The 12,743-nt window shown below is 52.6% G+C and overlaps 1 protein-coding gene across 1 annotated transcript; it reads right to left on the bottom strand.

Moving 5' to 3' along the window:
* Positions 1-11,418: 11,418 nt before the first annotated feature.
* LOC120921974 (nucleobindin-2-like) lies at positions 11,419-12,743 on the bottom strand. Its single transcript, XM_040334495.1, has 3 exons — positions 12,542-12,743; positions 12,138-12,219; positions 11,419-11,609 (listed from the first exon to the last, which is right to left on the bottom strand). The coding sequence occupies exons 1-3, from the start codon at positions 12,707-12,709 to the stop codon at positions 11,515-11,517; spliced, it is 345 nt and encodes a 114-aa protein (XP_040190429.1). The 5' UTR covers positions 12,710-12,743; the 3' UTR covers positions 11,419-11,514.

The following is a 12,743-nucleotide window of genomic DNA, read 5'->3' as shown; positions in this document are numbered from 1 at the left end:
CGCCTCCCTCACGTACTCCTCCATGGCCTCATTCTCCGCAACCGACAGTGGATAGACCCTGCCGCGAGGAGGAACGGCACCAGGTTGTAAATCTATGGCACAATCGTATGGGCGGTGCGGAGGTAGGGCAACTGCGCGCACCTTATCGAATACATCCCGGTACTCCTCGTATTCAGGAGGCAACAGAGAGTCCGAGGAAGTACACAGCAACTTGACAGGCCCATGGATGCAACTAGCCCCACACTGTGGTGACCATGAGAGGATCTCGGCCGATCTCCAGTCAAAAGTCGGATTATGCTTCTGGAGCCAGGGGTACCCCAAGACCACCGAGTAGTGTGGAGACGAAATAACCTGGAAGCAGACCGACTCACTGTGAACGGCACCAATGGCTATCCCCACTGGAAGGGTCTCATGAGTCACGTGTGACGGCTGGAGGGGTCTGCCGTCTATCGCCTCTAGAGCCAGCGGGGAACCTCGAGCCTGCAGAGGAATGGCATTGGCGGCAGCGAACTCACTATCAATGAAAAAACCACCAGCACCAGAGTCCACCAACGCCTGGGTCGTCACCGAGCCCCCGACCCAGGAGAGGACAACAGTGATCAGTGGTTTATCAACACGGGAAACCGGGGACGAGGAGACTCCACCCAAGATCTGCCCCCGACAGGATCTCAGGTGCGAGCGTTTCCCGGACGGTTCGGACATGCCAACCGAAAATGCCCACCGAGACCACAGTACATGCATCGGCCCTCGCGTCTCCGGAGTACCCTCTCCCCCTCGGACAGGCGAGCAAACCCCAGCTGCATGGGTTCACCCCCAGACAAGTCAACCCCAGGAGGCGTGGGAGGAGAGGGAGGCACGGGTGGGACAGCAAACGTAGACGCCAAACTGTTAGGAGGCCTCCGCAGGCTCTCCTTAAAGGAAGGTCTCTCCCTGAGTCTGGTGTCAATCAAAATCAGGAAAGAAATAAGAGCCTCGAGCTCCACTGGTAGGTCCTTAGCTGCAACCTCATCCTTCAAGACATCCGAGAGACCATGAGAGAAAGCAGCGACCAGAGCCTCATTATTCCAGCCCACCTCTGCTGCCAGGGTACGAAACTCAATGGCGTATTCGGCTACGGATCGTGAACCCTGTCTGACGGACATAAGGAGCTTCGCAGCAGAGGCGGCGCGAGCCGGCACATCGAATACCTTCCGAAGAGAAGCAACAAAACCGGAAAACTTGGCAACCACCGGATTGTTGTTCTCCCATAAAGGGCTGGCCCAGGCCAAGGCCTTGTCCGAGAGCAGCGAGATCAAGAAGCCCACCTTTGATCTCTCAGTGGGAAAGGCATGTGGCAGCAACTCGAAATAAATGCCCACTTGGTTAAGGAAACCTCGGCACTGAGTTGGCTCTCCCCCAAATCGCAGTGGAAGGGGGGCAGAACCGGTCATACCCCGAAACACCGCAGGCGCAACAACAGGTGTCGGGGTAGACTCTGGCGCAACAACCGGAGCGGCAGTAGGAGCGGGACCAGGAGCGACAACCGACCCATCGGCAACGGGAGCGAAATGAGCTGTGCGTTCAAGCAGGGTTTGCAACACCACAGCGAACTGACCCAACAGGGACTCCAGCTGATCAAGTCTGGCAACCAGCGTGGGTAGCGAGGATGGCCCTGTACCGTCAAAATTCATGGCTTGGTCCTAATGTTACGGAACCATGAACCAGACGTACAACAAGAGATAAGTGAAAATAAGAAGGCTTTATTGAAAATCAAGCTGTAAAGCAAAAGTCCAAACGCATGGTGAAACCGAAGCAGAGTCTTGCGAAGCCAGATGTCAGGAACCAGAAGGGTAGTCAGACGAAGCCAGGATCAGGAACCAGCAGGGAAGTCAGACAAAGCCAGGATCAGGAACCAGCAGGGAAGTCAGACAAAGCCAGGATCAGGAACCAGCAGGGAAGTCAGACAAAGCCAGGATCAGGAACCAGCAGGGAAGTCAGACGAAGCCAGGATCAGGAAGCAGCAGCAGTCTTAGAAGCATGTGAACACAGGAGGACCAAGCAAGGAACTGAAGCCACAGAACTCCTATATATATGAGCCAGGCATCCAGCTCCTCCCAGTGGGAAGGAGGAGCCGCAGGGTGGGAGGCTACAAGAGTCCCAGAAACCAAGATGGCCGCCAGCACATGTCAAACGAAGGAGACAGGAGAGAGGTAAGACCATGACAGATATACCGGCGGTACCTGCATATCGCAGCTTGCCAGGGAAAAGGACGTCTCCAACGGCTGAGACCCTCACACTACTTGGGTAGCCGTTGCATTGGTTGGCAGCGGTGGGATGGTCCTTTTATCCAAAGAGCAAGTGCTGAATGGAGTCGCAGTACGCCAGGCTGAAAAGATCCACACTAAAAGATCTATTGGAGAGTCGTGGTAGGAGCGCCAGCAACAGACCACGGAGGGAGCTGATAGCTGACCTGCTGGAGCTGGACGAAATGGATGGATCCATGGAAGGAACGGAGCCCCTTGCACCGGTCAGCAAAGAAGATGTAATTACTGGGATTGTACAGCGGAGATTATCCTTGTATCCAGAAACGTCCGTGGAACTAATCAACCAGCTGTTCCGGGAAGCAAGGGAAGAGATACAAACGAAGAGGGGACAAGAACTGGAACTGGTAAGAGCGAGACAGCCCATTACACCTGCAGTTCCTACCCCCCCACCTGCTGCTACAGGAAAGAAAATACCGTTCACTGCATTTAAAGCTTTTGTAGAAAGTGAGGAGGAAATCGATGGATATTTGGCGGACTTTGAGAGGCAGTGCTCACTACACCAGGTACCACCAGACCAATGGGTCACTATTTTGTCGGGGAAATTGTCGGGCAAAGCCAATGAAGCCTTTCGGGCTCTCGCTCCAGAGGATATTTTACAATACCAGCAAGTTAAAAAGGCGCTGCTAACCCGATACGCCGTAACGCCAGAAGCCTACCGCCGGCGCTTCCGGGAGTCCAAGAAGATGGCTGTGGACTCCCACATGGAATGGGCCAACCAGTTACAAAGGGTGGCATCCCTTTGGGTCCAAGGGTGCAAGGCCAACACCGGGGAGGAAGTATTGCAGCTGTTCCTAATGGAACATTTCTTTCAAGACCTGGCCGCAGACATACAAGACTGGGTACGAGATCGCCGTCCCGCTAACTTAAACGAGGCGGCTCGGCTAGCAGATGAGTACGCGGAGACAAGGAAAGTAAGCCAGGGTACTATGCGGCTGGCTCAGAAGGTAGAACCGCGTACTCCAACCGTCACCCCACGCCCAGAGTTTCGGGCTCCAGTCCCACCACGTCCTCAGGGGCCTAGCAACTACCCCCGGGATTCGCCTAGGGTGACGTGCCATCACTGCAGCGACACTGGACATATTGCTCGTTATTGCCCTTTGAGAGCTACAAATAACAATTGGAGACGCACAACACCCAACACAGAGATCACTCCATCACGTCCCTCTGCGGCCCACTGCCTGGAGACTGAGGGGGGCCCTGAGGAATGTCTGGGAATTTGGTATGAGGCAGACCCAATACAAGCGGCCTCTCCGGATAACCGTTAGCATCACCGTCAGGAGGTACGAGTGAATGGACAAGTAGCACAAGGCCTAAGAGATTCCGGGACTACTATCACTCTGATTCAAAAACATCTGGTAAAGCCAGAGAACGTGTCCACTCGCACAGTTGCCGTCCGGGTCGCAGGGGGTGCTGTATTTCGCGTACCCACCACCCGGGTGCACTTAGACTGGGGAGCCGGGTCAGGAAAGACCACAGTTGGTATCATGGACAACCTACCTGCCGAGGTGGTGCTGGGCAACGACATTGGCCCTCTGACTTCGGCTTATTTACCTACACCTGCTGCTGCTTGTGCCGTGACCACCCGCGTTGCTGGAATCAACCCACTTGCTGCTGAGAACCGGGTAAGACTACCTTCCCCGACATATACTGTAGATCCGACACAATATCACAGTCTAAAATGGGAATGTGACAAGTTGGCCAGTGAGAAATCAGAGATGCAACGACACTATGTCATGTATTATGAGATGTCCCGTGGCTTGAACATTGAAATGCACAAACAGGCGGAAATTGTCAAAAGATTAAATGGGATTTGCATCCAGGTGGTGCCGTATCTGTCCCAAGAGCATCAGCAACAGGTTTTGGGAGCCATTGAGAGAGCAAAGCAAGTGACTGTTCCAGAATTGAATTCTATTCTTCACCGTCACCATCAGCTACCGACCTGGTAAGCCAATGGGAAGGCCGACGGACTGTCCAGGCAAACTGAACTTTTACCCTAACAGCAGACCGGACATCCCCAAGTTGAACCCGAAAAGGATCAATCCGGGTCTGCCGGAGTGTTCCACAAAAGGGGGGCAGTGTAACGGATCATGGACTATGCTGCCGGGACAGTTATAATCTTCATGAGGACTACAAGGAACTGCATGACTTGTCACAATTGGATGTACCACATTGTATTCTGAGCTCAAAGGGTTAATTGGACAAGGGTCTCTTTCATTGATGAATGCTAATGTTCCCTTCGCATAGCTAATGAACTCTCTCTTGTGTAGGTAACACCCCCCCTGTGAGGTGTCTGCTGAGGGGGATTATGTGTGAGTGATAATTGTTTTAAAGGTTAATTGAATTCTATTGTCTGATCAAGTTAAGGAGCCAAAACGGCTAGCGGCTGATTGGCTCAAGGGAGTGTCATTGTTTCAAAGTGTGTGTACCTGCATATCGCATTTTGCCAGGGAAAAGGACGTCTCCAACGGCTGAGACCCTCACACTACTTGGGTAGCCGTTGCACCCTGTTTCCCCGAAAATAAGACCTATCGTTCTTTTTGGGGATGGCTGCAATATAAGGCCTACCCCGAAAATAAACCCTAGTTAAAGTCGTTGTAAAAACGTAATCCGTTTTGTAAAAAGATTATATAATGTGCAGTGTGTCTCCTTTTTGTAACTGTGTTTTGGAAAATACCTTATTTACAGTGCCGCTGGGCGCTCACGTGACCGGCCGGAGATCTTCTCCTCTCCAACGTCAGCGGTCCCTTCCTTTGCAGTGCTCAGAGTGGAGAAGAGCTACGGCGGGTCACTGTGCTGGCTATCATGCTTTAAAGGATCAGGATAGATTTTATTTTATGGGTTACAACCACTCTAAGATCGTCATGATGACATGACTGTATTTGAATAAATGTAGATTATTGTACATACCGTAAAGAAATAAGACATCCCCTGAAAATAAGCCCTAGTGTGATTTTTTTGTAGCCAAAATTAATATAAGACCCGGTCTTATTTTCAGGGAAACGCGGTAGTTCTTTGTCTTCACTCCAAAAGTTGAGATGTACGGAAACTTTATAAACTGTTTCTTCATTTAAGCATAATAACAGTATTGTAACATATTTTCACACATACATATGTATACTTATCATATATAGATAAAGAAATAAAAACAATATAAGAATATGAAAGAAATAGAAGAATATAAGGAAAGAAAAAACAACATTTCAGTGGTTCTAATCATAACACAAAATATTCATTTTAGTAACTTCCATCACAGCTCCACCCTCTACAGAAAATTACAGGAGGGGGCGGAGATCAGACCAGTCCCCTTGGACAAGGAGAGAGAGCAGAGCTGTGGGAGGGACCCAGCAGACTCCACCCTCTACAGAAAACTACAGGAGGGGGCGGAGATCAGGCCAGTCCCCTTGGACAAGGAGAGAGAGCAGAGCTGTGGGAGGGACCCAGCAGACTCCACCCTCTACAGAAAACTACAGGAGGGGGCGGAGATCAGACCAGTCCCCTTGGACAAGGAGAGAGAGCAGAGCTGTGGGAGGGACCCAGCAGACTCCACCCTCTACAGAAAACTACAGGAGGGGGCAGAGATGAGACCAGTCCCCTGGGACAAGGAGAGAGAGCAGAGCTGTGGGAGGGGCCCAGCAGACCCCACCCTCTACAGAAAACTACAGGAGGGGGCGGAGATCAGACCAGTCCCCTTGGACAAGGAGAGAGAGCAGAGCTGTGGGAGGGACCCAGCAGACCCCACCCTCTACAGAAAACTACAGGAGGGGGGCGGAGATCAGACCAGTCCCCTTGGACAAGGAGAGAGAGCAGAGCTGTGGGAGGGGCCCAGCAGGCTCCACCCCAACACAAAACGACAGGAGGGGGCGGAGATCAGACCAGTCCCCTGGGACAAGGAGAGAGAGCAGAGCTGTGGGAGGGACCCAGCAGACCCCACCCCAACACAAAACGACAGGAGGGGGCAGAGATCAGACCAGTCCCCTTGGACAAGGAGAGAGAGCGCAGAGCTGTGGGAGGGACCCAGCAGGCTCCACCCTCTACAGAAAACTACAGGAGGGGGCGGAGATCAGACCACTCCCCTTGGACAAGGAGAGAGAGCATAGCTGTGGGAGGGGCCATGCAGACCCCACCCTCTACAAAAAACTACAGGAGGGGGCGGAGATCAGACCAGTCCCCTTGGACAAGGAGAGAGAGCAGAGCTGTGGGAGGGGCTCAGCAGGCTCCACCCTCTACACAAAACGACAGGAGGGGGCAGAGATGAGACCAGTCCCCTTGGACAAGGAGAGAGAGCAGAGCTGTGGGAGGGGCCCAGCAGGCTCCACCCTCTACACAAAACGAGAGGAGGGGGCGGAGATCAGACCAGTCCCCTTGGACTAGGAGAGAGAGCAGAGCTGTGGGAGGGGCCAGCAGACCCCACCCTCTACAGAAAACTACAGGAGGGGGCGGAGACCAGCCCCCTTGCACAAGGAAGGAGAGCAGAGCTGTGGGAGGGGCCACACAAGCTCCACTCACTACAGGAGGGGGCGGAGACCAGACCAGCCCCCTTGTACAAGGAAGGAGAGCAGCAGTGGGCGGTCTTTATTACAGGAAGTCTCACACTGGATTTCTGCACAGATCTGGGAGAAGAAGTCACATGAAGGGTGTGAAGTACAATGTGTCACCCTTGAATTATTTGGTGTTTTATGCACGCTATTTCATATAGTTGGAAATATTTTTATAGTACACGCCCCCTCACCCCCGCCCCTTTTTATTTGATTATAACATAACAATGTATCGGTGAGCAGAGCTCCTCTCACACGTTGGCTGTGTCCCGTCAGAATTCTCCATACCGACCTGACAGGTTAGAAAACCAGACACGCCGCATATTTTACATTTCGTGACGGAGAATGTTACAGTCAGGGTGACGTTCCTTGTCAGTGTCCTTCTGTCCTGAGGACTTCCCTTCATTATTTGTCCCGGGGTCACAAACAGGAAATGAGGGAGAATCTCCCCGGCGGGGTCACAAACAGGAAGTGAGGGAGAATCTCCCCGACAGGGTCACAAACAGAAAGTGAGGGAGAATCTCCCCGGCGGGGTCACAGAGGAAGTGAGGGAGAATCTCCCCGGCGGGGTCACAAACAGAGGAAGTGAGGGAGAATCTCCCCGGCGGGGTCACAAACAGAAAGTAAGGGAGAATCTCCCCGGCGGGGTCACAAACAGAGGAAGTGAGGGAGAATCTCCCCGGCGGGGTCACACACAGAGGAAGTGAGGGAGAATCTCCCCGGCGGGGTCACAAACAGAGGAAGTGAGGGAGAATCTCCCCGGCGGGGTCACAAACAGAGGAAGTGAGGGAGAATCTCCCCGGCGGGGTCACAAACAGAAAGTAAGGGAGAATCTCCCCGGCGGGGTCACAAACAGAGGAAGTGAGGGGGAATCTCCCCGGCGGGGTCACAAACAGAGGAAGTGAGGGAGAATCTCCCCGGCGGGGTCACAAACAGAGGAAGTGAGGGAGAATCTCCCCGGCGGGGTCACAAACAGAGGAAGTGAGGGAGAATCTCCCCGGCGGGGTCACAAACAGGAAGTGAGGGAGAATCTCCCCGACAGGGTCACAAACAGAAAGTAAGGGAGAATCTCCCCGGCGGGGTCACAAACAGAGGAAGTGAGGGGGAATCTCCCCGGCGGGGTCACAAACAGAGGAAGTGAGGGAAAATCTCCCTGGCGGGGTCACAAACAGAGGAAGAATCTCCCCGGCGGGGTCACAAACAGAGCAAGTAAGGGAGGGAGAATCTCCCCGGCGGGGTCACAAACAGGAAGTGAGGGAGAATCTCCCCGACAGGGTCACAAACAGAGGAAGTGAGGGAGAATCTCCCCGGCGGGGTCACAAACAGAGGAAGTGAGGGAAAATCTCCCCGGCGGGGTCACAAACAGAGGAAGTGAGGGAGAATCTCCCCGGCGGGGTCACAAACAGGAAGTGAGGGAGAATCTCCCCGACAGGGTCACAAACAGAGGAAGTGAGGGAGAATCTCCCCGGCGGGGTCACAAACAGAGGAAGTGAGGGAAAATCTCCCCGGCGGGGTCACAAACAGAGGAAGTGAGGGAAAATCTCCCTGGCGGGGTCACAAACAGAGGAAGAATCTCCCCGGCGGGGTCACAGACAGAGGAAGTGAGGGAGAATCTCCCCGGCGGGGTCACAAACAGAGGAAGTGAGGGAGAATGTCCCCGGCGGGGTCACAAACAGAGGAAGTGAGGGAGAATCTCCCCGGCGGGGTCACAAACAGGAAGTGAGGGAGAATCTCCCCGACAGGGTCACAAACAGAGGAAGTGAGGGAGAATCTCCCCGGCGGGGTCACAAACAGAGGAAGTGAGGGAGAATCTCCCCGGCGGGGTCACAAACAGAGGAAGTGAGGGAGAATCTCCCCGGCGGGGTCACAAACAGAAAGTAAGGGAGAATCTCCCCGGCGGGGTCACAAACAGAGGAAGTGAGGGAAAATCTCCCTGGCGGGGTCACAAACAGAGGAAGAATCTCCCCGGCGGGGTCACAAACAGAGGAAGTGAGGGAGAATCTCCCCGGCGGGGTCACAAACAGAGGAAGTGAGGGAGAATCTCCCCGGCGGGGTCACAAACCTGGCAGAGGGTCCAGCTCTTCTCTATATGTAATGTAAGGCTTTTCTAAACTCGGGGGCATTTATCTGAGATGTAAAGGAATGTTATACCCCCCCCCCCCCCCCGGATCGCATTTCCTGTCTGTAGACATTCCCGCTTTATGGCGCGTTCAGCCGCAGTGAGAGATTCTGATGGCATTCCAGACGCACAGAATTCAGTTTTATGTAAATGCAGCTAAACTGACCGATCACACCTGAAGACAGGTAAAGTCTCAGGGAGAAAAACACAGGAAATGATGACATGCGTTCCTCTAACCATAGAAGCCAACTGCCAGTGTGAGTGAGGCGGCCTGTATACAGTATATGGAGTGCTATGGTATACGTGATCTATATACACATGTGAAAAATATAAACATATGCGCTAAAAACAACTCATTTATGTGATACCTTACTAAGATCAATCCAATTGTGATAATAATTCAAAACCCTGAATAGGGGATTAGTCGTGTTGCCACAGTGGGGTGAAGCACACAAAATATATATAGATGAGGAAAAAAATTCGTGTATAAAAATTAATAAATTAATACAAAGCCAATTAATTCAGAGCATCAAATAGTACTCAATCTCAGAATACCATCCCTATAGAGTGAATGGTAAAATATAGGGTTAGACAATGGTGATTAGCAGCAGCGTGAGAGTGTCACTGGATAACACAGCTCTGTGAAACAGGTATCTTATACTCAGCTTCAAATCACTTCAGTAGCTCCAACGACACAACCTTGGTCATTAGCGATGGAGCAAAAAACAGGCTTCAGCCCCCCTCCTCAATACACCACAGCAGGTGTGGGACATGTAAGAAAAGGGGAAAACACAATAGTGTAATGCAGCCAGACACGACAATACCGCTGCCAATGCTATGCGCCGATCCACTCACGCTCTCCCCGTCTTTGAAACAAGCCACTCAGTAACGAAAAGTGTAGAGGTCCTCACTCGGGAACTTCCGACAGATCTCGTACAGCAGACTCCTTCCCCACGCGTTGCGTCACTTGCCACGTGACTTACTCATAGGTAATGTCCGTAGAGCATTACCCATGAGTAAGTCACGTGGCAAGTGACGCCACGCGTGGGGGAGGAGTCTGCTGTACGATATCTGTCGGAAGTTCCCCACGACGACTAATCCCCTATTCAGGGTTTTGAATTATTATCACAATTGGATTGATCTTAGTAAGGTATCACATAAATTAGTTGTTTTTAGCGCATATGTTTATATTTTTCACATTTTGTTGTTTGGTTGGTAACCCTTTTCACATACTGCAGCTTTTTACATTTATTTATTAATTGTGTGGTGTATTTTGGATTTAGTAGCGCTGTAGTTTATCAGTTATTATATATACACAAACACACGTGACTGAGAACTTCTATATAAAAATCTTTATTTGTGTACAGTGTCGCACGACTGCGCAATTGTCAGTTAACTACTTGCCGACCTGCCGCCGTCGTTTTATGGCGGCAGGTCGGCTCCCCTGCGCGAGAGCCCGTAGCTCTACGTCGGCTCTCTCGCGCAGGCCACTAGGGGCGCACGTGCACCCCCCGCTCGTCCCCAGCGGGCGCAATCGTTTGTCACAGAGCAAGGACAGCTCCCGATCCTGTCAAGGGGGGAAATGCTGATCCTCTGTTCATACAATGTTGTTGCAATATTTTATGTCGCACTGTATTTGCGCAGAGGTCTTTCAAATGCAATTTTGGGGGAATAAATTAATAATAATAATAATAAAAAAAAAAAAAAAAAACACAGTAAACTTAGCCCAAATTTTTTTTGTATAATGTGAAAGATTTTACGCTGCGAGAATCGTCATTCTTATTTTGGCGCAGAATCGTGCAGCTTTAGTGTGATGAATGCAAATATAGAAATCCTCCAAACACAACATCACACATTGTACACGGGGGAGGGGGAGGGGCAGCGATGAGGAACTTACCAGCCAAATAACCGGAAGAGAAAGTACAAGAAACAGCCGCATGAGTGGGGGGGGGGGGGGGGGGGGGGAGGGGGGAGAGAGACGGGAGAAACCAAGACCGTTGTGGGGTTACAGCAATCACTGAAGACCTCCAATGAAGTTCTCCGCTGTTCACCCCCCTTCCCAAGTCATGGCACCCCAATAATGTAATACAACATGTTCCCCACTGATTCCTCCAATGAGGACCCGCCCCTCACTTCCTGAGTCCCAACTATGGCACCCCAACACTTCAACCACTGATCCCTCCAATGATGTCCCCCCCCCCCCACACACACACTTTGAGGGCACCCCGACACTGCAATAAAACATCTCCCCCAGTGATAAGGTGGATTGCTCCCTCCCCAGCATTGCAGTAAACACTCAGTGCCGAGCCTTAGAGAGAAAATAATCTGATTTTATTGGTAGTGTTGGTCCTCCGGGGCGGATGTTGGTCCTCAGGGGCGGATGTTGGTCCTCGGGGGGGCGGACGTTGGTCCTCGGGGGGCGGATGTTGGTCCTCGGGGGGGCGGATGTTGGTCGTTGGTCCTGGGTGAGTGCGGTGCTCAGGCAGGTGATGTCGCCAGGAGCTGATCACACAGACTCTGCAGTAGTTTTCATTCGGATCGGTGACAGATCTCTACATCAAGGGGCGGACTGGCTGTGTGGAACTGCAGCTTCAGGTAAATGTCCCGGTGGCAGTGGCTTCCCGGCTCCTAAATGGCCTGCATGGTCCATAGCTGGAAAGAAGAGAGAATCTCATCAATGGCATAATACAGGGCCCAGGGATGGTGGGAACCCCTCATAATGGGGCACAGCGGGTGTACAGACCGAGGAACTCAGCACAGGGATGGTGGGAACCCCTCATAATGGGCACAGCGGGTGTACAGACCTGGGAACTCAGCACAGGGATGGTGGGAACCCCTCATAATGGGCACAGCGGGTGTACAGACCTGGGAACTCAGCACAGGGATGGTGGGAACCCCTCATAATGGGCACAGCGGGTGTACAGACCCGGGAACTCAGCACAGGGATGGTGGGAACCCCTCATAATGGGCACAGCGGGTGTACAGACCCGGGAACTCAGCACAGGGATGGTGGGAACCCCTCATAATGGGCACAGCGGGGGGTACAGACCCGGGAACTCAGCACAGGGATGGTGGGAACCCCTCATAATGGGCACAGCGGGTGTACAGACCCAGGAACTCAGCACAGGGATGGTGGAAACTCCTCATAATGGGGCACAGCGGGTGGATGATGGACATTACCTGGCTGGTATTGGGAACCCGGTTCTGGGATGGACGAGGGAGGAGATTGCTGCTTCTTCTGCTCCATCATCTGTTGTACCACCTGCAGCCGAGGACAGATCAGTAATCAGATTTATATAGACAGACAATACAATTCATATCACAAGTGGGGGGGGGGAAATGAGAACTGTCTGTGTTGTCTGAAGCCATCATTATGTGGTACAAAATCTGAGCATGTGACGGGGCGGCACAATCAGTCCACAGTGATCAATGTATGGAGTGGTCGGTACAGCCGTGTGTGATGGGGGGGGGGGGGGGGGGGGGGGGGGGGGGGGGGGGGGGGGGGGGGGGGGGGGAAAGTCCCCTATCTGGTTGGGTTCGATCAGTGTGTGTGTGTGTGGGGGTGGGGGGGGGGTCACCATTACCTGCTGCAGCTCCTGCCGTTGGGCTTGGATGTGCTGTTGCTGCTTCTCCAGTTCCTCCTGCTGTTTGTCCAGATCCTCCTTCTTCCTCTTCAAATCATCTTCTGTCTGACTGATGTGCGCCTCAAACGCCAGCAGCTCCTCCTCCGTGTATGGCGGCTCTTCCTGCATCTGCCAGAGAGGAGGACAAACCAATCACCACACT

This window comes from Rana temporaria, assembly GCF_905171775.1.
Source record: "Rana temporaria chromosome 11 unlocalized genomic scaffold, aRanTem1.1 chr11z, whole genome shotgun sequence".
Classification (NCBI taxonomy): domain Eukaryota; kingdom Metazoa; phylum Chordata; class Amphibia; order Anura; family Ranidae; genus Rana; species Rana temporaria.
This window is presented reverse-complemented; position numbering and strand designations above follow the sequence as displayed.

Coding starts and splice junctions, on each gene's coding strand:
- LOC120921974 (XM_040334495.1), bottom strand. CDS start 12,709: ATGCAGGAAGAGCCGCCATACACGGAGGAGGAGCTGCTGGCGTTTGAG. Junction 12,220..12,541: donor AACGGCAGGAGCTGCAGCAG/GTAATGGTGACC, acceptor CCTCGGCTGCAG/GTGGTACAACAGATGATGGA. Junction 11,610..12,137: donor GGGTTCCCAATACCAGCCAG/GTAATGTCCATC, acceptor TCTTCTTTCCAG/CTATGGACCATGCAGGCCAT.